At 39.7% G+C, this 23,773-nt stretch overlaps 1 protein-coding gene across 4 annotated transcripts in view; it reads left to right on the top strand.

Annotated features, from left to right (window-relative positions):
- The window catches only part of PHKA2 (phosphorylase kinase regulatory subunit alpha 2), a 46,136-nt gene that overhangs the window by 5,791 nt on the left and 16,572 nt on the right, over window positions 1-23,773 (top strand). For all 4 annotated transcript variants that reach the window (XM_038134152.1, XM_038134150.1, XM_038134151.1 and 1 more), the window contains exons 3-21: window positions 288-335; window positions 823-991; window positions 1,818-1,900; window positions 2,504-2,584; window positions 3,605-3,703; window positions 4,020-4,166; window positions 4,392-4,445; window positions 5,104-5,226; window positions 8,616-8,711; window positions 10,069-10,176; window positions 10,861-10,939; window positions 12,363-12,497; window positions 14,229-14,338; window positions 17,470-17,614; window positions 18,090-18,168; window positions 19,607-19,770; window positions 20,425-20,598; window positions 21,746-21,834; window positions 22,936-23,069. In XM_038134152.1, the coding sequence (XP_037990080.1) occupies window positions 288-335; window positions 823-991; window positions 1,818-1,900; window positions 2,504-2,584; window positions 3,605-3,703; window positions 4,020-4,166; window positions 4,392-4,445; window positions 5,104-5,226; window positions 8,616-8,711; window positions 10,069-10,176; window positions 10,861-10,939; window positions 12,363-12,497; window positions 14,229-14,338; window positions 17,470-17,614; window positions 18,090-18,168; window positions 19,607-19,770; window positions 20,425-20,598; window positions 21,746-21,834; window positions 22,936-23,069 (2,117 nt within the window). The remainder of the gene's footprint in view (window positions 1-287; window positions 336-822; window positions 992-1,817; window positions 1,901-2,503; window positions 2,585-3,604; window positions 3,704-4,019; window positions 4,167-4,391; window positions 4,446-5,103; window positions 5,227-8,615; window positions 8,712-10,068; window positions 10,177-10,860; window positions 10,940-12,362; window positions 12,498-14,228; window positions 14,339-17,469; window positions 17,615-18,089; window positions 18,169-19,606; window positions 19,771-20,424; window positions 20,599-21,745; window positions 21,835-22,935; window positions 23,070-23,773) is intronic.

The following is a 23,773-nucleotide window of genomic DNA, read 5'->3' as shown; positions in this document are numbered from 1 at the left end:
TATAGCATTCTTCTTACTTCCTTTAGCTGGATAGAAGGACCATGGAGAGTTATTCCACTGTTTAGAGAGGACCTTTGGGAAAAGACTTCTCCTAGATAGGGATGAAGGAATGAAATCTGATCAGCATATTTAAAAAATAAAAGCATGCAAAACATTTTGGGTGAACACACATTCTTTTTTTACCTTTGGCAGGACATTAGTAGAGGGTGTGAACTTAGCCACTTTTGAATGTTGGTTGTAAGAGCTGATGAGGCTGAAAGTGTCACCGATCTGTTTTGTTCCTGCAGAATGTTGTGAAGCTGATGCGGGGACTCTTGCAGTGCATGATGAGACAGGTAATGCCATAGGATTGAATTAGCAGATGTATTTACAAAGCATTTCATTGAGGTGTGTAGTTCTTGTGTCTTTTGTGGAGTGACTTATTTTGTGTGTATGCCAATGACGGTGTGGGGAGTCTTCTCAAAACTCTTGAGCAAAATACTGACCCTTGCTTCCACTTGTTGTCCAAGTAACGTTTTGAGACTATGCTTGTAGCAAGTCAGAGTTTTACCTTTGCAAACTGATTTTCACCAAGATGGATGCCTGTAGTTTAGATCTGAACTCAACAAGGTAATTTAATCATATTCTTTCCTGTAGAGATGTGGATTTAACTGGAGTCTAAAGTCAGCGTTGTGTTTAAGCCCTCTGATCAATCAAAACTGGGTGTGGTAACAGGATTGAGACCTCAAGATTCCCCTCACCTAAGAAAAGTTGTTAATTTTGAAATTGTTTGGAGAATTTCTTCCAAAATGTTTCAGATTTGAGATTTGGGATGTTTTTTAGGTAGATAAGGTAGAGAAGTTCAAACGCACTCAGAGTACCAAGGACTGCCTCCATGCCAAGTATAACTCTGCAACTTGTGCCACGGTGGTTGGGGACGACCAGTGGGGGCATCTGCAAGTGGATGCAACTTCCCTCTACCTGCTCTTCTTGGCACAGATGACTGCATCAGGTAAGGAGAAGATTTTTTTTGCCTTTTGTTGCAGCCTTTTCTATTCCAGATTTTATTTTAAAAGAAAAAAAAAAAAAGTAGTAATCAGCTTCAAAGGTCTTTACATAAATATTACTCAGCAGCAAGTTCTGTTTCTCTGGAAAAGAGAAATGCCTTACATGGATTTTCATGTTTATAGTAATTGGAAGTGTCTATGCCCTTAATCAAGGCATCAAATACATGAGATATATAGAATCATGTCAGAGAAGTCTCATGTTTAGTAGGGTTGACCACGTTTCTTCAGAGAGTGGCAACATCCAGTCAGGTGCACTTGTGCCATCAGTGTTTCTTGTCTTACTGATGCTGCTTTATCTTGTGTTCTTCTTAATTGTACTCCTCCTGTGAGGATAAGGATTTGTTTCCTTACTCCTTGAAGCCCCTTTCAATTGATCCCTGCAGAGCAGGCACCTGGTCATCTGGAAGGTTCCCAGGTAGAGCACTGAGCAGACATAGGGCTGGGAGCTGCAGGAATTGCTATGCACTGTTCTGGAAAGCCAGAGCTGGCTCAGGTGCCTCTGCTTTTTACCCATGGTCTGAATGTCACCCTCACAGTTTTGGTTGGTTTTTGGTTGGTCTTTGAAACGCTCTGTTTTGGTGGGGTTTGAGCTATTTTGTCAGTAGCAAGTATTGAGGCTTGCTGCCTGACCTTTGGAAATCAGTGTGAGTTTTTCCTTTGATTTCAGTGGGCAGGGGTTGGTAGCAAATAAACAAAAGCATGAAACACACTGAAGAGTAGCTATTGCAGTTCTGATACCATGTAATTATTCTCATTCCTTCTTTTGATCAGGGCTACGTATTATCTTCACCCTTGATGAAGTTACCTTTATCCAGAATCTTGTTTTTTACATAGAAGCTGCTTACAAAGTTGCTGTAAGTAGTTATTTATATGTAAATTATTTGAGCACTGCTCAAGTGTGGGTGGAAAATTATTTATTGCTGGAGAAGTAAAATAGGGACTTGTTTTTTCCACAAGAAGATATCAGAACCTGTCAGGACTTTACAATGCAAGCAGCATCTTTGGAGATGTTGGGAGGGCTGTGGAGGATTTATGGTTGTGTGGGTGAGGTATATTTGTTCTATCATAATAATAGGAGGTTTTATTGATAATTAGTAATATTTCCTGATGTCTAATTATAAGTCTTGTGGGTCTTTCTAGAAAGGGCAGGTTGTTAGCAAATGGGCCATGGGGAGAAACATGCACAGGAGGGGTAAAGGGCTTTGTGTGTTCTGTGAAGGCAGTGATTTGTGACTGTACACATGACCCTGCTGGGGTGTTGGGGTGTATTTTTATGTGCTTCTTTTCAAACATGAGGAAGGGCTCTTTTGAAACTTGGAGCCCCTTTTTTCTTTTTTTTTTTTTTAAGGGAAATAATAAACTAATTTAATGTAGGTGTGGGGATTTGTTGTGGGACAGGGGGCAAAACATTCCTTTTGTATATAATCATGCCATTTTTTTCCTTGATGATATTGCAGGATTATGGAATTTGGGAACGTGGTGATAAGACAAACCAAGGAATCCCTGAACTAAACGCGAGCTCCGTAGGAATGGCCAAAGTGAGAATGTTTTCCTGACACCTCCTTCGTGGCTGCTGTGTTATGCTTAAGGGCTCTGACAGACCTGATGGCTTCCTTTGTATGATCTTCTTGGCCACTGCAATAGTTAGCTGATTATATAAGAACTTTTGTCTAGGTGTCAGTATTTTTAGTGCAAAATTTTTGAGATGATGGCTCTCACTGAAGGACCTCGGCACAGTTGTTCCAGGGATTGTAAGAATGGTACCATATTAATTGAACCATGAATCTGACAGATTCTGTGAGATGCAATCTTATAAAGTGACCTCTGGTTTTCTTTCCCTCCTCCTTAATTCTTCAGCCTCAGTATGGAGGCTATCATATGTGTTGTCATGATAAGATCAAGTCAGCTGTAAATTCAAAAAAAGCAGCAGAATATCAGTTTAAGAAATTTTCTATGAGTAGTTTAAAGAGAAAAATAAATAAAGATATACTTAAAAGAAAGTGGATATTTCTGGTTCCCTCATTGCACAGGGTCACAGAGATACTAAATGAAGCTCAGAAGGCCATAAATGTAAATGTGTAATTGACAACTACCTCATTACGTGGTGTCTGAGGGACAGACAGAAGACAAATATCATTAAGGTTAAAGGTGTATTTGCCTTTCAGCAGGATTTGTTAGATCTTGTGTGCTCTGAAAGAGGGAGAGACTGCTGGTCTTGGCCCCACACTGATACAGGAGGCTATTTTGAAATATAGGGCAGGACAAGCATTTTTTACTAAGTATGTCAATATTTAGATGATGTCTCTCTGGAAACCCAGCTCCCAATTTTTTGCATTGCTTTTAAATTGTAGGGAGGATCACCAGTACATCAATCCTCTATCCTACTAGTTGAAAACCAGAAGTATTACTTTTTCTAAAATATTGCCAAGCTTCCCTTAAAGATGAAAAAAGTGTCAGTGGGGCAAACTGCTGTCTTATGTTAAGGTTAAGTGCTAGGGTATATACTTGGTTTAAAAGGTATTTATTGATTTTGAGTAGTGGTCTGGTTTTCTTTGAAGGCTGCTTTGGAAGCAATTGATGAACTAGATCTTTTTGGAGCTCATGGAGGACACAAATCAGTGATTCATGTTCTTCCTGATGAAGTGGAACACTGTCAGGTAAAAATTAGTCTGCTCTTTGCTTTAACAGGGGAAAACCTAACACCTTCTCCCCTTTGTTTTTAAATGAAATGTTGATTAACTAAGCCAAGAATGTAACATAATAAGGATGGCTTCAGGCTATGCTGCTTATCCTGTTTCTAGTAGATCATGTGAAACTGAATAGGATGAAGCATTCTCATTCTAACTCAGTTAAAAATAACTGCACAGGCTTCTCTGTCAGTTTGCAAATAGTGTAGTCTCATATGCATTTAACATAGCTTTTGAAGTAGGCAGATTATTTTACATCCCTCTCTCCTGTTCTTGTTTTGCTCAGTCTATTCTGTACTCCATGTTGCCAAGGGCATCCACGTCAAAGGAGATAGATGCTGGCCTTCTGTCTATTATTTCTTACCCAGCTTTTGCAGTGGAGGATGTAAACCTTGTTAATGTAACCAAGAGTGAAATCATATCCAAATTGCAGGTAAGGATTTACTTTATTTTTGTTTTCCAAAGAGAGAAGCAGAACCTCTTGCTAAACCAAAAATCCTAATTAAACAAGGGTTGCCAGGTTGGTTCATCTGTGCATGAAGAGAGGGAAGAAGATCCCTAAGTGACCCATAAAACTCAGCACACATTTTTATGCTGATATTAGTCTGTGAGGAAGAAGTGTAGGGGAAATTTTCTACAATGTTATCTGGTTTTACAGGGCCGCTATGGCTGCTGTCGCTTTCTCCGAGATGGTTACAAGACACCCAGAGAGGTAATTCTGATGTGTATTTATGATGTATATTTTCAGTAAGGACATGGGAAGAATTTTATCTCATCTTTATAGAGATATTTTGTTTTATTTACATGAAGGGGGTGAAGATCTCCATCACTGCTAAGACATCTTAGTGGATTTGGGGGTAATCCAGGTATCCACCCTGGAAAGGACACATATTTTAGGGAGGCTAAGGGTTTAAAAAACAGTTATTAAGGACAGAACTTAATTCATAATTCTGTAAGAAATTAACCCTTAGATATGCTTATGGTGTCTAAGATGCAGTGGCATCTCTGAAACATCCCAAAATATCTTTGAACTGAGGCAGAGTAACAATCATTTGGGAGACACTTAGATCCCAAGACTAAGAAGGATGGATTTGTCTAGAGAATCATTAAATGAGTTTGAGAGTGAATGTGACAAAGAAGAGACTACATGGAAGCTATTTCTGGTGGGTTTATAATTTATTATAAATATATATAATAAATATATAATATAATTTATATAAATTTGTATATAAAATAGGTATATATTTATATATTTGTATATAAAATTTGTATATAAAATATATATTTGTATAAAATAGGCTACCATTATGATTGGAATATAAGTGAATAATTTAGCACTGTGACTAAATGAGTGTGGTTGAATTTTTTAGGATCCAAGCAGGCTGCACTATGATCCTGCTGAGCTCAAACTCTTTGAGAATATTGAATGTGAGTGGCCAGTATTCTGGACATACTTCCTAATTGATGGAATATTTAATGAGGACAAAATCCAGGTGAGGAAAGAAGAAATTGCTTTCAAATTGCAAAACCATTTACCCACAGCATTTTGTAACTTTGTTCCATGTTTGTTTTGGGTATTATTTAGATACCCCATTAGCAGAGTGGAATAGTCTTCAGCCAGTTTCACCTTCCTGGGGAGTTCATGACGTGGTAGAGGCAGCAGGGTTGTGCTCACTGGGGCCTGGTTGCCCTCTCCCTACCAGGTTGAATGGCTCTGTTAGCTGGGGTGGTAAAACTGGGCTAAACAGGGTTTATTTTGCTGGTTTTGTCTTATTGCATCTTGATGCCCCTTTCACAGTTACTTCAGGATGAAACAAGCTTCTTTTTCCCCAGCCTCTCTGGCTTGGCTGCTGAGAACAAGATTCGTAGTACTTTCAGTCTTTTTGTACATTCACAGAGATTTGGGATTGGCTTATGTGGGGCAATTTCATTTTCACTAGTTCCCTAAGTCACTTTATGCCATTACTGTGCCAGACATCCAGTGGTCAGTAGAGCTAAATTGATTGTAGTCCTCTGAAGGTTATGGTGGCACCTGGGGAGTACTGGTGATTTAAAGAGCAGCAAGTAACCAGGACATTCATACCAGAACTTCTGCAGATTGGTAGCTTGAAAGAAATTTAAAATTTATGTGATTTAAAATTTCCTGGTATGCAGAGGGATAGGAAATTGCTGAGCTCCTTTAAAAATTGAAATGTCATCAGAAACTATTTCAGAGAATTTCAGACCAAAAAGACCTCTTTCTGTATCAGTTGTTGCAAATCAAGTGAAATTCCTCCTGACACTAGGCACATAAAATGTTTTCCTGAACACAGTAAAAGTAGTCTGATTAAGAGAGAAATGGCATTATTTCATGAAGGGGGGAAAATCAGAAAGTTTACTGAAACTTCAGTCCTGCCAATAAAATAACACTTCCTGAAGCAGTCTCTAGACCTTAGTTGGATTATCTGGGACAGTATGTACCTGGTTGTTTTTTTGAGTATTTTTTTGTTGTGCAGATGGACTATTCTAGGGCATGGTCAGGGCAATTGCTCCCAGTCTCCACTGTTTAAACATAGTTGAATCAGTCACTGAGACACTCAGGTGGGTGTCTAGTCCCCCGTTACTGCTGCAAACAAATGGTTTTGCTAGAAAAATAAGCACCATGAGGACTCAAAAAAAGTGGACTGGGACAGGATACTGAAAATGTCAGTGTATGTGAACCTGTGGGTGCCTTACTTTGAGTGATCCACTTTACTCAGGAATAGCAGAAAAAAGGATTTCTGAGGCAGGTGCTGGTAGTGAGTGAAAACTTTCCCTCTAAGTAAAAACTTGGAATGGAGAGTTAGTAAATGGAACAAGCTAAGGAATCTCATAAAAAGAAAATGTATTACATGTTCTTACCAGTCTGCTATTCCTATTCCTAATATGTTGTCTAATATAACAAGAGCAAGAGGATTTGCTGGTCAGTGAACTTAGATATTTTTAAACATTTAAATCTATTTTAACCTTTCCTTGTGAAAAAATTTTAATCAAATCAGTTAAGAGAAATTGATTTCCCAATCCTGCAAAGCAGAATTCAGTAGGCCACAGACAAATGTTCATGGCATACAGCTAACAATTTATACACCTTACACTCTGACAAATACTTGCAGTCTGATGTCTGTGTCACTGCACTGTCATCCATTGAAAATTCCTTGTAGGATCTGTTTCAGTGACTTCTTGTGCTGGTTTTTGCATTGGAGCCATTCATGGAAGTGACTTTCTAAGAGATGCTGCTAGCAGTTTCCTCTAGAAAGGAACTGCTAACAGTTTCCTCTAGAAACCGCTAGACGCTGCTAGCAGTTTTTGTGTCTGACAAAAAACCAATCAGTAATTTAGCTTTGAGAATTGACAATCTGTTAAACCACTGAGAAAGCTGGACATGCCTCTGTGAATACACATTAAAGACTAACAAATCCCAGGAAGCCCTTTTTTCCTTCCAGCCTGAGGACAGGCAGCAAGGCCAGCCTGGCCCCCGGTCTCAGCCGGGCTGGGCTGTGGGCTCTGCTGCGGGGCTGGGCCCCATCGGCTGCCAGCCACAGGGAGGGGAGGCCAGCAGCCCCGGCGTGCTGCAGCTGAGCCCTGGCCTGGCTGCTGAGGTCCTTGCTGCTCCCCAGCCCAGCCACAGCTCTGGCCACAAGCTGCTGAGCCCAGCTGGGGTCACATAACCATCTGCAGGCCCCAGGCGAGATAATAACTCTGTCAGTGCACAGAGGAAACTTGCAGACCTTAAATCCTCCCTTGGGTGAGAGAAAAGGACAGAGTGAGAACACGTAGAGGAACAACATGAAGACACCAAGGTCAGTGAAGAAAGAGTCAAGTCCCAGATGGGAGGGATGAGGAGATGCCTTGATCTCCCCTCTTTCAGGGGCTGAAATCCTCTTGTAAAGCTATGGAAAAGAATGCAATTGATACATCAGACTCTTTTTCCCTGTAACTTGTTGAAAGTATGGGAAGATAGTGTTCAAATTGTAGATATGAGCAAAGGCCTCTATGCTGGAGTAAGCAAATGCTGAAGGAGCTGTGATCCCATGAGAAGTTTGAACAGAGAGAGAGAAGAGTGATGAAGACCCTTTGCGCCAGGGAAAGAAGAAAAAGACTTCTTATCTCAGAGACAGATAAAGAGAACCTTTGCTCTTGAACAGCTCATCCTTAAAATAATACCCCGTAAGTTGACATGGCCCATAAACACAGCTGTTGGAAAAGCTGTGAAAAATGGGAGGAACTTCATGATTGCAGATTTCTGGACAGCTGCTATTCATGGAAATTAAAAGCCACAAGAAAACTGTTTTCTTGTGGAGAAGTCTCCATCATTTGACAAGTGGGACTCTTCTCCCTAAGTGAACTGAAGAAAGATTATTCTAGAAGTGATAAACTGACTGAATTGGTTCTGCACATTGTTAATGCAAAAAAGAAGTTGTAGGGGGCAGAAGTGTTCTGAAGGTTTTACTCTGTTTCTTATTATTCTTTCTTTTAGTTACTCTTAATAAAGTTTTCTTTATACCCTCTTAAAGTTTTGAACCTGCTTTGCCTTCCTCCTAATCCTGTCTCACAGCAGGAAATGAGTAAGTATATTCTAGTGGGCGTGCTGGCGTTTGGCCAGCATTAGACCTGCCACACTTCTCAATAGGAATGTATTGGAATGAGGACAAGTGTTCATGTTCCTGGTAACACTGGGATGCTGGAACAATCTCTGATAATTTGAACCCTATTCTTCCATCAGCAAGTCATGATTCCTCCACCCCTTTTTTTCTTTTTTAAATATGTTAACTTTTAGTAAAAAAGTACTGCTCAAAAGTACTTTATTGTTTCAGTTTTGCTGAGTGTAATGTGAATTCTCATTCTCTTTTAAAAATAATTTCAGGTACAAGAGTACAGAGAGGCTCTGGAAGGAATACTTATTAGAGAGAAGAATGGATTAGTGCTAATGCCTGAACTGTATGCAGTCCCTCCAGAAAAGGTATTGTGAAAATGCAGCATCCACTTCAGTATGCAAAGTAGAGAGAGCGAGAGGAATGTCAGTCTTACTGTTTTTCTGTGACTGATGAATCTAAACCAACAGTAAAAAAGACTACTGCACGTTATTTTAAAAAGTAAGAGACCTCTCACAGCTCCTGCTGAGAAATGGTAAACTTTAGGCTTCCTAATGGTCACATTTTTCACTTGTAAATTTGATTGTCTGTGGAAATATTACAGCATGTCTAAAATTTTACATCCTTAGAACAAGACATATATTTAAGAAGTTTTGATACTAGCTTAGGAACCAAATCTCAAAGAAGAAATAAAGCATAGACTGTCCTGCCTGTCTAGTCTATTGATTGATTGTGCTGCCCTTTTCCAGAGCATGTAAGGGAGCCAGGTTTCGAATGGATTAGGGTTTGGGCTGGGATTTTGGTTTGGGTATTTTCCCCCACCTTTGCTGTTACTGTTTATCTCATTCTCCCATTGTGACAGAGAAATTCAGATGAGCTTATGTGCTCTTCCATGCTATTTGCCTTTGTATCCCTCCCTGCCAACTTCTTCTCCCACTCCAGACTTCTCAGCCCTCACTCACTAAGGGTGTGGAGCCTCCTGGGTTGGTCTGAGTTGCTCAGCCGATGCCTTGCTCGCAGATCTGAGGTGGAAACTGAATTGCCTTCCTAGTGGGAACAAGCGTGTAAGAGTCCAGAGCCTTCTTGTGAATTTTGATATGATGATAATGATCTGAAAAACATGCCACATCAGCAGGGTAGATTTTGTCTTGTCTATAAAAGAAATATGAAATGGCTGCCTGAAGATGTAATCTGGGAGGGTTTTTGCCCTGCCCTCAGTAGATCTGTATACTGCAAAACTAAGGCAGTTTTTCTAAATTAGTAAGTCTACTCCTAATTTTTCTATTGACCATCCTTGCTAATGCAGGAAAGGTGGAATAATCTTAATACTTTGCTTCAGAAAGCTGGGTAGACATCAGTGAATTTAAAAGTGTCATCTTGGAAGGGGTTGGAAAGCAGACACCCAGTTACCTATGCTCAGCCCAGAGGGAAGGCAGCAAAGGCATGGTGAGAAGAAAGTGGAACAGCTAATACCAAAGCTATAATTGCATGCTGAGTCCCTGTTCATCCTCCAGCTTTGAAGGGTGGGAAGAGGTACAAAAAGGAAGTATAGTTCTTGTCCCTGAAAATGCATAGCCTTAGAAATGAAACCACTGCATCTCTATGTCAGTAGTAAGGACAGTTGAAAGGGTTGATGTTAGACTGTATGTCTGCAAATACTTACATGTTATTGATTGTTCTTCACAACTTTAGGGTAATTTTTCTTGCTTTTGCATTTGTTTTCAGGTGGACGAGGAGTATGAAAATCCTCACTCGGTGGATCGTGTCCCAATGGGAAAGTTGCCCCATCTTTGGGGCCAATCATTGTATGTCCTGAGCTGCCTGTTAGCAGAGGTAATTATTCCTTGCATAGTAGATAAACTTGTATTTCATTTTGTTTGAGATGGCTTGGGCTTTAAGTACAGTTTGGTTGACAGGTGGAGGACAGTGTGTTTTCCAGTAGAAACATCTACATGAACCATGAAAGGCTGACTCTAAGCTTTCAGGACCCTTTTTTTTTTTTAATACAGCTAAGCAATTGTTTGTTTCTAATCAAGCTGAGTAAGTTGTCATATGGTCTGGAATATGGTCTGGAGTATGCCCAGGCTGAGTTGGCTGTTCCAGAGCCAGGATTTTGGTCCATTTCAGCTGTACTAGGCTATTCCTTGGTCTATGGCATGATGTATCTACTAGTCAGATGCATTAAAGTCAGAGTAGTTAAAAGAGCCACAAATATCTCAGTGGAGCTACAAAAAAAATCACTTTCCTGGTAAAATTATGTCAGTTGCTGTAACTCTGAAATAGAAATTCTGTATGCAGATTGTGTCAGTCAGAACCATTTTCTTCTTGTTCCAAAAAATATCGCAGCCATTGTTTTTATTGAATGTACTGCTTTGTGAACAGGGTAGACAAACCAGGCTTTAAGTCCTGCTGTCCTGAAAAAATATGAAAATTGGTTAGGATTTATTCTATATGTCAGAATTCTTTTGCTTAAATTCTGTTTGTTTCCTTTTTTCTTTCTTTTGCATTTCTTTCTAGGGATTTCTTGCTGCAGGTGAAATTGATCCCTTAAATAGGAGATTTTCCACAGGATTTAAACCTGATGTTGTTGTACAAGGTGAGGGAATTCTATGAACATTCTGTGTGAATTGAATCATGTGGTGGCAAAGTCCCTATGTACAGGAGAGATGAAAGATTTTGGGGTTTTTTTGCATGGGACATAGATGGTTTGATGACACTGTGAGAAGGAGAAAGAGTTTGTTTGCCTAGCTGCCTTTTTCCAGGAGGGAAGGTGAGGTTTAAGACACTTAAAAAAAAAATTGTTAACATTTTAAGACTTATTTCGAATTGGAGAGTGGCAAACTGATCTTGCAGTGAAAAGGAAAATCTTGGCAGCTTCTAGAAAGAAGAAGCAGGACTGACGGGAGGTGGATCAGGTTAATCAGGTTTCATGTAGCCCTTTTTCAGAGGAACCAGAGAGCACTGAGCATGGAGGATCCCTGTACACAGAGGTGAGGCAGCCAGAGTTACCAGCTTTTGGCTACTGCAGGGAGTGGCCTCTTTAGTTTGTGCAACAGCCAAAACCAGAAATTAAGTAGAGAGCAAACACCAGCAGATCAGGTCTTAAAGAATTTTCCAGTGCCTGGACCACGCTGAAAGAGCAACCAGCTCATTTATCAGGAGCAGCCTTTGTCAAGGATCCTGTGACCTGGGCTCGTGCTTGTTTACCCCCTGTTAGTGCCTCATGGGAGCAGCATTTTATTATTCTTAAAGTGCTGAATTTCCAATAGAAATAGAAATGCTTGCTTATTTTTAGCATTCTTTGGCAAGTATTCACAATACAAAGAAGAATACTGCATTATTAGTCCCAAATCAATAAGCCACTTATCATGGGCAAAACCTCAAGTGGGACAAGAGATTGGTTCTGGGCCTGGATTGTAAATTCCTCTATTAGGGAATTTTTTTCCTCCCTACCTCTGCCATTTCGTGTCCTCCGAAATACGTATTGCTATACAAGTGACAGCACCTGTTCCCCAGTGACTTGGCTGCATTGTTATAGTGTGCTGTGTTAAAAGAACAAAGATTTTCAAGTCATCTTTCCCTTTGTTCTATGGGGGGAAAGCCCTAAAAGAGACTCTTTTCTAAAAGAGACTGTGTGATCCAAACTAGTGGTACTCAAAGGATTCAGAAACGACTGATTAAGTCCCCAAGAACTTGCTTTAACCTCAGCAGTTCTGACCCTGCCTTGAGCAGGAGGTTTGAGTAGAGATCTCAGAGGACTCTTCTGACCATTCTGACCACCACTGTTGTCCAAAGTGGACAGGAATGGCAAGAAATACAGAGAAACAGAGAACTAAACTCTGTCAGGTGCCCTATTACAATCCCTTTTGATTTCATGAATCCATAAATTGAGAAAAAAGTGAGGTCTTCATGCCTTTTTAGTCATCTAAATGCAGTTGTTGAGAGGTGACAGTAGAGACAGTCAGTTAAAAAGAGTAGAACATTGGTTTTCACTTGTGTTTTTGTTTTCTGTTACACAGTAACTGTTTTGGCAGAATCTAATCAAATTAAGAATCTGTTGCAAGACCGTGGAATCAATGTTCAGAGCATTGCTGATATCCATCCGCTCAGGGTGCAGCCAGCTCGCATCCTCAGCAACCTCTATACCATGCTGGGTAAGTATTTCAACATGGAAGCCTCTCTGCTGCCAGGCAAGGTGTTTTTTTTTAAGAAGCTTAACCAACTTACAACTTCTGTCTTAAATAAGGAACTCAAAGAGGTGGGAAAATTACCTCATTAGAAATGGCGGAGAAAATACAAGTTTCCCTGTGCCTTTGGAGTTAGACAAAAACTGACTCTTCATTTGTCCTCCAGAAACTACTTCCACAGAGAAACTGGTTTTTGAAAAAATGCCTGGTATAATACAGAAGAAAAAATAAAGTATTTTTCCTCCGAGAAGTCATTTGAGTCTGAAAAATGGGCAGTATGATTTTTATCTTCTGAGCAGGCAGTCTGGGAGGTTTTCTGCTTCAAATCAGGGAAGCTGTGCTGCTATCAGAGCATCTTTGGGCTGTCAGGTTTTTGCTAAAGTTCCTTCCGACCCAGAGCTGAGATAAGCTGCTGAAGCTCTCTGTCTCTGTTGCAAACCCAGAATCTTTTAGGGCTTTTCTAAACACAAGACTTTAAATACATTCCAGTTCTTCAGCAGTGGCTCTCAAGTCCTGCTTTTCTCAGAGCCTGAATTGACTTAAATAAATGCTCCAAATCTCTGACTGGTTTCTAAGTCTTTTTATAACTATTTCTTGATAATCCCTGATGGAATTATTTGGGTCTTGGTGGAAAGTTTGTTACATGTATTCCTAATTTAACTTAGTTTTACTTCTTCAGGCATGCCAGCAACTCATGACTCAAAACTGGATACTGCTATAAAATAAAATTGAGGAGGGGTGACTCAGCACTGGTAGATTCCTTTGCTGTGTGGACAAGGAGAGCTGTATCCTGCTTCTCTGTCAGTCTGTAGCCTGTTCCCATGGCAATTTGGTTACAGATAATGCTGAGGCTGCTCATGGGGTGAACATTTTTTTGTTGTGGTGGTTTTTGTCTGTAAGTTTATTTTTTTGTTTTAACAAGGAGGGTTTTCTTGGAATCATTCAAAGTAATGGGGCCTCCAGATAAATTTTAGAAAGCATGTCTTTTACACAGAGAAACTGTATATGTTGCTTCTGTGAAAGAATTTGGCTCTTCATCTCAAAGTTCTTTAAAAAAAATGAAACATTTGCAGGGCTTTGCTGAGGCTTACATTTATTTTCTTATAATCCATACTAGCTTTCTTTCACTAGTGGGGCAGTGTGAGTAGGATGATTTGATATTGTTTTTAACAGTGACTTCCTTGGGAGTGTTCTCAGTAGTATTTTTTCAGGCACGTGTTTGTTTGGTTCTTGTCAGAAAGATTCAAGTCAGCTCCTGGCTGCTGGTGCAAAGGTTGTAGGGTGGATCATTGCTAATAACCTCTACTGAGAAAAGTGAAGCTTACTAAAGCCTGATGAAAATCTTTTGTTGTATTTGGATGTACTTGTGTATTGATTTAGCCTGCAGGCATGAGTTTTTAAGGTCAATCACATCTCCTGCCCTTCTTGGTGGGGAAGCTTTGAGTGCTGAGCAATTACTGTAATTACAAGACCATATTCATGACCAGTGAAGCCAAAATTTTAATTTTTAATCAGGCCTTTGAAGGACTCTGGTTATTATATTGCTGCTTGCTACAAAACCAGTTTGTAGCCTCACCCTCTGTTACTGGTTTTCTGCCTTACTGGTATTAGTGGAGTAAATTTTCCTGTCTAAAGTGGTTATTTTGGAAAACAACACAGATGTTAGCTGAGATTCTTTTCTTTCTCTTTCCTTTCCAGGCCGGAACAAGAACATGAAATTAAGTGGCCGACCACACCGGCACATAGGAGTGTTGGGCACCTCCAAGCTCTACGTGATAAGAAATCAAATATTTGCTTTTACCCCTCAGGTAAGCATGTAAAGCTGGCAGGAAAATCACTCCTTTCTTAATGGTGAATCATTAGTGAAGCACTTTGCTTTTCCCTGCTGTCATCGTACCTTAGGTAGAACAGGGCTGAAACAGCAGATGTGCTTTACTTTGTCGGGTTTTTAAGAGCATGGGATGATCAGCATGGTAGAACTGCTGATAAATCTCTTTTCAGTCATACAGAGTCTGGTTTCTTTGGCTTGTGGCTTAGGAGAACACAGTGAATCAATAGTACAGAGTTGTTACTGATCTCTACCCGCACCAACATTCTAATCAATGAAAGAGTTTCTGCAGAAATACATCACTTAATATAGCTTTCTACCAAGTGCTTTGGGGAAAAATTTGGTCCCACATAAGTGTGCCAAATACTGTAACCCCTAGGAAGTGAAGGTGTGATCTTTTTATTATGTTGTTGAAAGGGCAGTAATGCTGAGAAATGGATGTTCTGTCTTTTTTTTCTCTTCAGTGCTTTTTTTCAGTGTTGCTGAAAGTTTGGATCCTTGTGGAATCAATGGTTCCTATTGATACATTTAATGAAATGCAAAACACTTATTTCAATAGAATTATTCCAGCAGTTGGTACTAGATGGCCAGGGAGTCCCCTGCTCTAAGCATGTACAACTGATGCAGGATAAAGAATGCATCCACCCCTCCAAACAGATGTTTGACTAATGAAGTCTTTGAACTCCAGCTGAAGGCATTCAGTGGACTCTGTAGAAGGCTTCTGTACTGGTTCATAATGTCCAAACAAATCAGATTTACTGCAAAAAATGTAGATCCTTTCTCATTCTTCCCCATGTCAATTGATCACAAGCAGCTTTATAAAATGTTAATTGTTGTGTTACTTCCCTGTACCAATTTTCACTTTTGCAAATAAGGGAAAAATTCCTTAGAGATGTGATTTTTTTTTTTCAAAATGCCTCTTAGTTCATATCTTACTATGTAAGTAGGATCCAATATTCCTGCCAAAATCTTGTCATGTATCAAATAAGGACATACTTATCAGGATATTCCAAAATGGCATTTATCTTTAAGTTAGCAACACAGTAACAGTTCCTGCTTATTCCATGTTTTACTAAAACCTCCATAACACTTTCCATTGTACTTTGAAGCCAGACTTCCCCTGGCTTTTCTTTTTTGAGGTGGATGGAGTTAATGTTTAATGTCACCTTCCTAAGGTTAGCAAGTAAATCACCTTGTTGATCTTGACTAGTGTCCACAAAATTTGTCGTTTTGTCATTTGTATTTCATTCTCTTTCCTAGTGAAAACATTGATTAGGTATGGGGCAAAGGCTGACTTCATTCAGATACAGTAATTCTGAAAAAACGGTTAATAACTACCTTCTGAGAGCAATTTTAAAAGTAGTTCTGCTTTCTTGGAATTTTTTTAGCTCATTAGTTTGAGCTGAATTTTGCAGAAGCTGGTAGGTTTCAGCCTTTTTTTATACTTACGATCTGGTTGCTCCAAAGAAGGAAACTGGACTAATCTGTTGAGATTGGTTTTTGACCATCTTACTTTATCATTTTGTAATTAACTTTTTTGTTTCAAATTGGCTCTGTTTTCCTCTGCTTCCACACACTGGAATTGGCCTGACTTTTTAAATGGCTCTTCCTTTTTAAAGATGGGCAGTGTGTTTCCTTGTCTCTGGATTTCTGGGACTTTTTCTTCCTGAATTACCAAAGCTAACTGTGAGTGGCTCAAGGATTGTTTTGGCTAGTTCCTAATTCTTTTTGTGAAAAAATTTCTCAGGACTTTGTCAGCTTTAACTTCCATGTTCTTATACACTTACCCCTCCCCAAGGCTTAAGGGTTTGCTTAACTTCTGTTGTGGCTGCTTTGACATACTTTCCATTATTTGTCCAGCTTCTTTGGTTCCAGCTCCTGAAGTAGCCACAATAGTCTCTTACTGTGGTTCTTGGCTTCCTGCTCCAGTGGGAGCAGCACTTTGCCATTGCATGTGGGGTCTCGCCCCCGGATTGGGGTGACCCTGAAAGATGGAAAAGTCTCTGCTCCAACCCGTGCCTTCAAAGAAAGACTCAGTAGTCTTCTGTTGTCTGGTCTCAAGGTTGTTTATTGTTGGTTATCTAAAAGATTCTTCTCCTCAACTGCTGTGGCCCGTTCAGCAGGTCAGACAAAGGCACACTGCCCTCCCAGGGGGCTGGTGCCATCTTTTATATCACACATTACGTGTTACATGTTTATACTTTTTCCCCAATGCCTACTATCTATATTGAATGGTGACTTTCTACTCTAAACCAATCTGTGAGTGCCAACATCACCAAAGACATGGAGGCTAGGAAGGAGAAAGAAGGAGGACAGGGCACACCCAAATCCCTCCATCTTAGAACCCCTGACCCCCATGTACAAAACTTGGACCCCTGCGTACAAGGCTCAAAACCCCCCTGTACAGCACTCAAAAATCCTTCCTTTCACTTCGTGACTACTTCTACTGCAATACCTAAACTTGTGTGTGTGGCTTGTAATTCTTCATACAGAGTTGGTAATTTGCTCCACGGGCTAAGATCAAAACCCCACGTGTGTCTTTGGCTGCATGCCAGGGTCTCAGAGCCCCCTGCCAGCGGCTCTGGCCATCCAGGGCACCCAGAGGGATGTCCTGGGTTCCCACAATTTCACATTTCATATGCCTTTTTTCCTCAGTAACTGCTGGCTTTTCTGTATTCTGCCTGACTTTTGGATGGTTCCCAAGGGACATACAGTTACTGTCTGCCAGTCCCCAGTGTGCACTTAAGCCTGTTTATTGTTTTTGTTACTATTGTTAGCTTTTTTCCACATTTAGAGTACTTCCATCTTCCAGATCATAGGTCAGTCTAATTGGTCATTGGGAAGAGTCTGCTTCATGGCTGTGATTGCCCAGGTTTTGTTTGTACAGCTTACTTTGATGGTCAGTCTGCAGGTGTAAGAAAATGGACTCTTGCACAAGCATGGATTTCTTTGTCACAGTCTGAGGCCTTGTTACATTAATTCAGGTCATTGGTGTTGTGGTCAGGAGTAGCTCATATGGCTTTTGTGAATAATTTAAGGGAAGAAGCAAAAAAACAAAAAAAAAGGAAAGCACTAACAACTACCCCAATGTTGTGTTTTTCTCTTCTCTAGTTTACCGACCAGCATCACTTCTATCTGGCTCTAGACAATCAGATGATTGTGGAGATGCTCAAGACAGAGCTGGCTTACCTCACTTCTTGCTGGCGGATGACAGGGAGACCAACCTTGACATTTCCCATCACCCACACAATGCTTGGTAAACTTAATTTTCTGTTTCAAGCAGAGTAGATTACTGCAGGAGAATAGGATGGATGTTGGTTTGAGAAGAGACAGGTAGCAGGACTTCTAACATCAGAAGTACAGTTCAATTTTCTCATGCGGATGCTGAATTTGGATTTCATGGTAATATTTAATTTTGGTTTTACTCCCTCTTCATATGCTTCCGTCACTGACCATCTCCATGCTGTTTCTGTCTAAAGAAATATCATAGAAATCCTTTTGAAGCTTGTCTTGAGTGGGTTGGTGTTTGTCCTTAGAACTTATCCAGGGGTTGTTTTTTGTTTGCTTGTTTGTCTGGGATTTTTGAATAGCTAGTATTGATAGCAGTTGTGGGTTCTGCTTTACATTTGTGGGATTTACATTGTAGACAGCACCCAGTAATACACTGTATTTGGATGTGATAATTTAAGAATGTGTTGATGAGCTTCAATTCTTCCATTATTCTTTTTTAGTTGATGATGGTACTGACATTCATCCAGCAGTTCTTGCCACAATAAGAAAATTAGAAGATGGTTATTTTGGAGGTGCAAGGTAATGTTAGAATAGCCAAATTATTATCTCCATGATTTTTAAAATGAAATCCTGTAAAAGTCTCTGTTTTGTGCTTGTGACAGTGCACAGACTTTGTACTAGAATACTGCAGAGAAGGAAGTTTCAGCTTTAATTATTATGTGGCAATCAAATGGTAGCTGAGCCTCAGGTGCAATGGAAAAGATCTGTCTCTGTCTCCCAAAAAGTGTACCATCTCTGACTGCCATTAATGGATAAAGAAAATATGCACCAAATCTTTGGAAATATGAAGTCTTGAAATAGGAAATCTTTGAAATATGAATCTGGCTGGCCTTCTGTTATTAAAAACTAAATTACTTTCACAGTTACATGTTTTAAACATTGATTGCATGTAGTTCTTGTAAGCTGGAGTCTTCCATTCATCTCTGTGTAAAATATGATGCCACAGTATCTCCCTATTCTTTTTCTGCTTTGCCTCTCAGTCAGTATCTTCCTTTGACAATCAAATGTTGTCGTGGTTTAACTCCAGTCAACAACTCAGCCCCACTCATGCTCCCTTTAGTGGGGCTGGAGAGAGAATTGGAAGAATACAAGTAAGAAAACTCGTGGGTTGTGATAAAGAGAGTTTAGTAAGTGGAGCAAAAACCACATATGCAGGCAAAGCAAAATGTGAAATTCATTTACCACTTTCTATGGGCAGTTGTTCAGCCATCTTCAGGAAAGCTGTACTCCATCGAATGTAACTGTGGCTTGGGAAGACAAACTTTTGTATCCCTGAGCATCCTCTTCTTCATCCTTCTTCCCCTAGCTTTATATGCTGAGCATGACACCCTGTGGTATGGATGTCTCTGTGGTCAGCAGGGGTCAGCTATCTGGCTGTGTCCCCTCCCAGCTCCTTGTGCACCCCCAGCCTGTGCTGGTGGGGAGAGGTGAGAAGCAGAAAAGGCTGGGATGCTGTGTAAGCCCTGCTTAGCAGTAACTAATACACCCCTGTGTTATCAGCACTGTTTCCAGCACAAATCCATCATTTAGTCTCATCTGTAAAACCAGCACAGATGGTTTAGCAGCCTCCAGTTCTGTGAAAAGACACATTCAGGCCATTCATGGGGCCTTCTCAGCCCCAGTTTCTTATGCATTATCCTTGGAGCTCAGGTCTTTGTTCCAGGTCTCTCTTCATATGAACATGCAGCACCCTGCATAATTAGGCTTTGAGTTAGGCCTGTTACCATAGCACAGTTAAAATCAATTAGTACCCAGAGCAGTAAGTACCCAGCTGGATCTGCAACTGTTGTTTTCCTTTTTTATTTTTCAGTGTCAGTTTCTGTGGTTTTATAGTTGCCAAAGGTGGATTGAACAGTAGGTTTTATAAATGTCGGAGGAGTTGTTGAAAGCTAAGTGATCATTAATCAGTATCAGAATGCTGGATGTTAATGTTCTTTGGCATTGTCCCCTTTTGCAGGGTGAAGATAGGCAAGCTATCAGAATTTCTTACCACCTCTTTTCATACATATCTGAGCTTCCTGGATCCAGATTGTGACCTAAAACTGTTTGATGACCATAATGACAACTGTAATAGTCCTGACAGTGAATATGGAGACTACCCAGCAGATTTCTGTGAAAAAGGTAGTAGTGTTTTTTCACTTGGTATTTTTTTCTCTGTCAAGTTCTATCAGCAGAGCCTGGGTTTGCCTACAGTGCAGAGTCTGTTCTGTGCACGGCTGATGGTCATTTGGTTTTCTCGTGCACCCACCTGAGGACAGGACCTGCATGACTCAGTGTGGAGAAGGAATTCATGTGCGTTCTTCCTGCATTTGTAGTATGGCATTGACTGGCAACTGCTACAGCAAAGCTGAATCTGGAGAGTCAGCAGGTGGGGAGGTGTGGAAGAGGTTAGAGGGAAATGGACTGTGAAGAGTTGTGGACAAGAGCTTGTGTGGAAGAGATGATAGTCTTAGAATTGTATGAGTTGGAAGAGACTTTTACAATCCTCAAGTCCAACTGTGTTCTGTGATCTACCAGCAAAATAAAACCCCTTTTGATTCCTTTCACCAGTCAAAGCTAGCTTCTAAATCTGTTTTCAGTGTCAAAAAATGTTTTTTTTCTTTTGTTTCCAATTTTTTTTGGCTTAAAAAATCTCTTCCTTACCCTATTCTTGCATATTTGAGTGCCCTTATAAATGAGCAATAATATAGTGGTGTGTTTGAATAAGAAAGTGATGATGATAAATAGTGATTTTTACCTTTAAGAAACCTTTATTTTTTATGTATGTTACACTAGATAGCCAGGATGAGCTGGATCAGTATATAAATGATGTCCTGCAGAGCACAGCCCTGAAGTCATACCTGCCTCCAACTTCAAAGACAACGAGTGAACCACCTGTGTTCAGTGCAAACCATTCCACAGAAGAGATTCTGTCAATAATGGCCAAGACAAAGGGCTTGGAAGTTCCAGGTATTTCTCCCTGTTCTTATTTTGTGATAATAATTTAAAAACCTGGTCTGGCTGCTACAAGGGGTAAGTTTGAGTATTTAAAAATGAAACCTTTTGACATACTTGTGCCACTAGTTCTTTCTGTATAAAGAAGAAAGAAGAAATTCCTTAACAAGTAAGAATGACTAAAGCTGTTGCTGTCATGTTCCCACAATATCATCCCTGTCATGGTGTATACACAGAAAAACTGCAATAAAATGTAACATTTACTCAGAATTAATGTTATGGAAGCTGCTATAGCTTCTTAGTTGGATCCAATTTTAGAACCCAAATCAATTAATTGTTTTGTCTTTGGTTGTATAAAGGCAGACAAAATGTACTTTTTAATTTTAATAAAGTTACTGTGAAATGAAATGTTTCAATACAAGCAAAACATAAATATTCACATGTACTTTCTAAATTTGTAAGAACACATGGAGTAGAGAGGGAGCACAGTCTTTCTAACTATGCTGCATTTCTGATAGCCTGATTGGAGGATATACACCAAAATAAGACTTTGGCTGAATTTGTAACTAGATTCCATATGCATTGTTTTATATGTAGATATGTAGTATTCAATGCCCTAGTCAATGGAAGACTTCCCTTAACTTCAGTGTAAATTAATAACTTCCAAGCTTTTCTGTTAGTTTTTTCTGCCATCTTTCATGTGCCACATCATCTGATCCTCCATTAAATTCAGCATATGAAGTTAAAAAAGAGCATTAACCTGCATTTAGCATTATAATTTTAATGATGAAATCTTATCAGTTAGGCCATTTTCTCCTCTCATTTCCTGTTGAGATGTATAAAACACTTGGCAGGGTCAGGTCATTGGGCTGCAGGATTTTCTAGTCACAGGCCCAATAAGAGGTATCAGTTGAGCATGTAGCCCCTGAGCCTTTGACATGCTGAAATCATAAACTCTCAGAGCAAACCTGCGAGGAGATAAAGTTCAGAACATGAGTGTGTCTCAGTTCCATGCACAGCATCTGTACTCCTCTGTATTTTGACTCTTGGAGGTATTTCTGTTGTTTTCACCTAGTCAAGCTGCTTCATGTAGGTGTTTTTGATTTTCATGTTACTGAAACAGCCATTTTTTTCTCTCTATTCTGGTGACTTTGCTTTCCAGCTGTGTCCATGTCTCTTCCCACTAAAGTTCTGAACACACACCGAAAGTCTCTGAATCTTGTTGATAATCCTCATTTCTTTGGGACAAAGGTAAGGTGTGGGAATTTTTATGCTGTTTGTGGTTTTAGGATGCAATGCTGTAGCCTTTCCTCATGTTTTCCTTCCAAACCCTATGCCAGGTCTGATTTTTCTTCACAGACAAGCCATTCTGTCCAAGGCACTCCCTTGTTTTGGAAATTATTTTTTTGGCTGGATGAAGGTTTTTTAGTCAAATAGACACTATGAAGTGGAAAGTATTTAATTGAATGTGCAAAACAGAAAAGAACATAATGATTGCTTTATTTTTAAAAGCCAAAAGTTAAGTCATTGTCTTTAGTTCTAGCTGACCACAAGGGGAAGGACAGGATGTTCACAGGCTTTAGAGATGTTTTCCAAGAAATGCTACTTATAGTAACATCTGGACAAGAGGGAATGTGTGAATGTCCTTATAGCACCAGCCAAATCCCACCTCAAGGCATGAGGATGGGGTTGTGCTGGGCACTTGTTTTGTCTTGGAATATGTGACCAGCTTCTGAGAATGGCTACAATAGGTTCTACCTGAAGGATTCTGCTCTGCAGAAGGCTCTGTTTGTGGAAGTGGTATTTTAGGATGAAATCAACTGCTGAACAGCTTGTTGAACAAAACTTCTTTTCATCCAAGAATTCACCATAAGATTACATCATCTGATTAGTTATCATTTTACTTTCGTTAGCTTGGAAAACTTATAATGGTAATATTTGCATTCATAAAGTGCCACTTGTATACAGGTTAGAGATGGAAGTCAAAAAGCTCTATCCTTTTTTTTGTTGAAATAATTTAGTATCTGCTTTTCTCTTTACAAGGAGCATAAGATGACAGGAAAAGTATGCAGATAAAAGCATGCAGTGTCCAGATTTCTTTGTTTTGTCAAAAAAAGAAAAATAGATACAAGGTTCCATTCTAGGGGTTGTGTTTCTTGGGGTTAGTCTCCTTTCTGTGCCTGCAGTACCCTGGCAAGAACTAAGTGATGTGTCTGCATTTCAAGTGCAGAGCTTTGTTGCAAGTCTGTTATGATTTTTCAATGACATTTTAATTGAAGTTACAGGAAGTTACAGATCTGCTACTTTTTTCAAGGTCGTGTCTTGTGATTTTTCATCCATCTTTGTTATCAGGACCATGAAAATGTTTTGCACTTACCTAAAGATGCTCATGGTGATTTGGATTGCAGGAAGCTTGTTGATCAGCTGAAGGAATGTCCAACACTCCATGATCAAGCAGATATCTTGTATATCTTGCATATACTCAAGTAAGTTGCCTGAGTATGAACTTCAGCATCTTTAAGTTTGGTCACAACTATCTGATTATTCTTGTGCAAAAGGTTTCCACTGTTCAGCCTGTGTAGATTTGAGGGGACAGTGGAAATATTTTGTGCTTTAACAAGTGTATTTTCAGTTAGTTTGGTTACAGGAATTATTTGGATACAAAAGAAGACTTGTGCAAATTCTAGAGTTGATTGGCACACAGTTGCAAATACATAGTCTCCCGGGCTCACAAATTAGATGCACAAATCCTTTCCATGAATGGGAACTCACCCTGCTGTATTTGTGGCACTCCATTTGAAGTTCACAAAGATTTGGTGTGATTTTCATACACAAGAATGAAAGTGGAGAGAAAATTCATCTTGTCATTTTCTAACTAAAGGCAAAATGCAATTTTAATGAGTGTTCACTATTTTTCCTCGAATCCATTTTCATATTTAAGTATACAACTGCCTAAAATTTGGTACTTTTTAAGACATTCTTGGAAGCAGTCTGGACTCATCTGCTGGAATAAACAGCTGCTATTTAATTGGTTCAATGGGAACAAAATGCAAATAGAAACAACAGAATCATCTTCTGAAATGTGTTTATTGAGCTTGTTTTTTCTCCTGTGCAGAAGAATACTGCTGGAACCTGTCAGGTAGTTAGCTTTTGGTGCAAAGCCAAGTATGTGTTAATCACAGATGGTCTT

This window comes from Motacilla alba, chromosome 1 (assembly GCF_015832195.1).
Source record: "Motacilla alba alba isolate MOTALB_02 chromosome 1, Motacilla_alba_V1.0_pri, whole genome shotgun sequence".
Lineage (NCBI taxonomy): Eukaryota > Metazoa > Chordata > Aves > Passeriformes > Motacillidae > Motacilla > Motacilla alba.
This window is presented reverse-complemented; position numbering and strand designations above follow the sequence as displayed.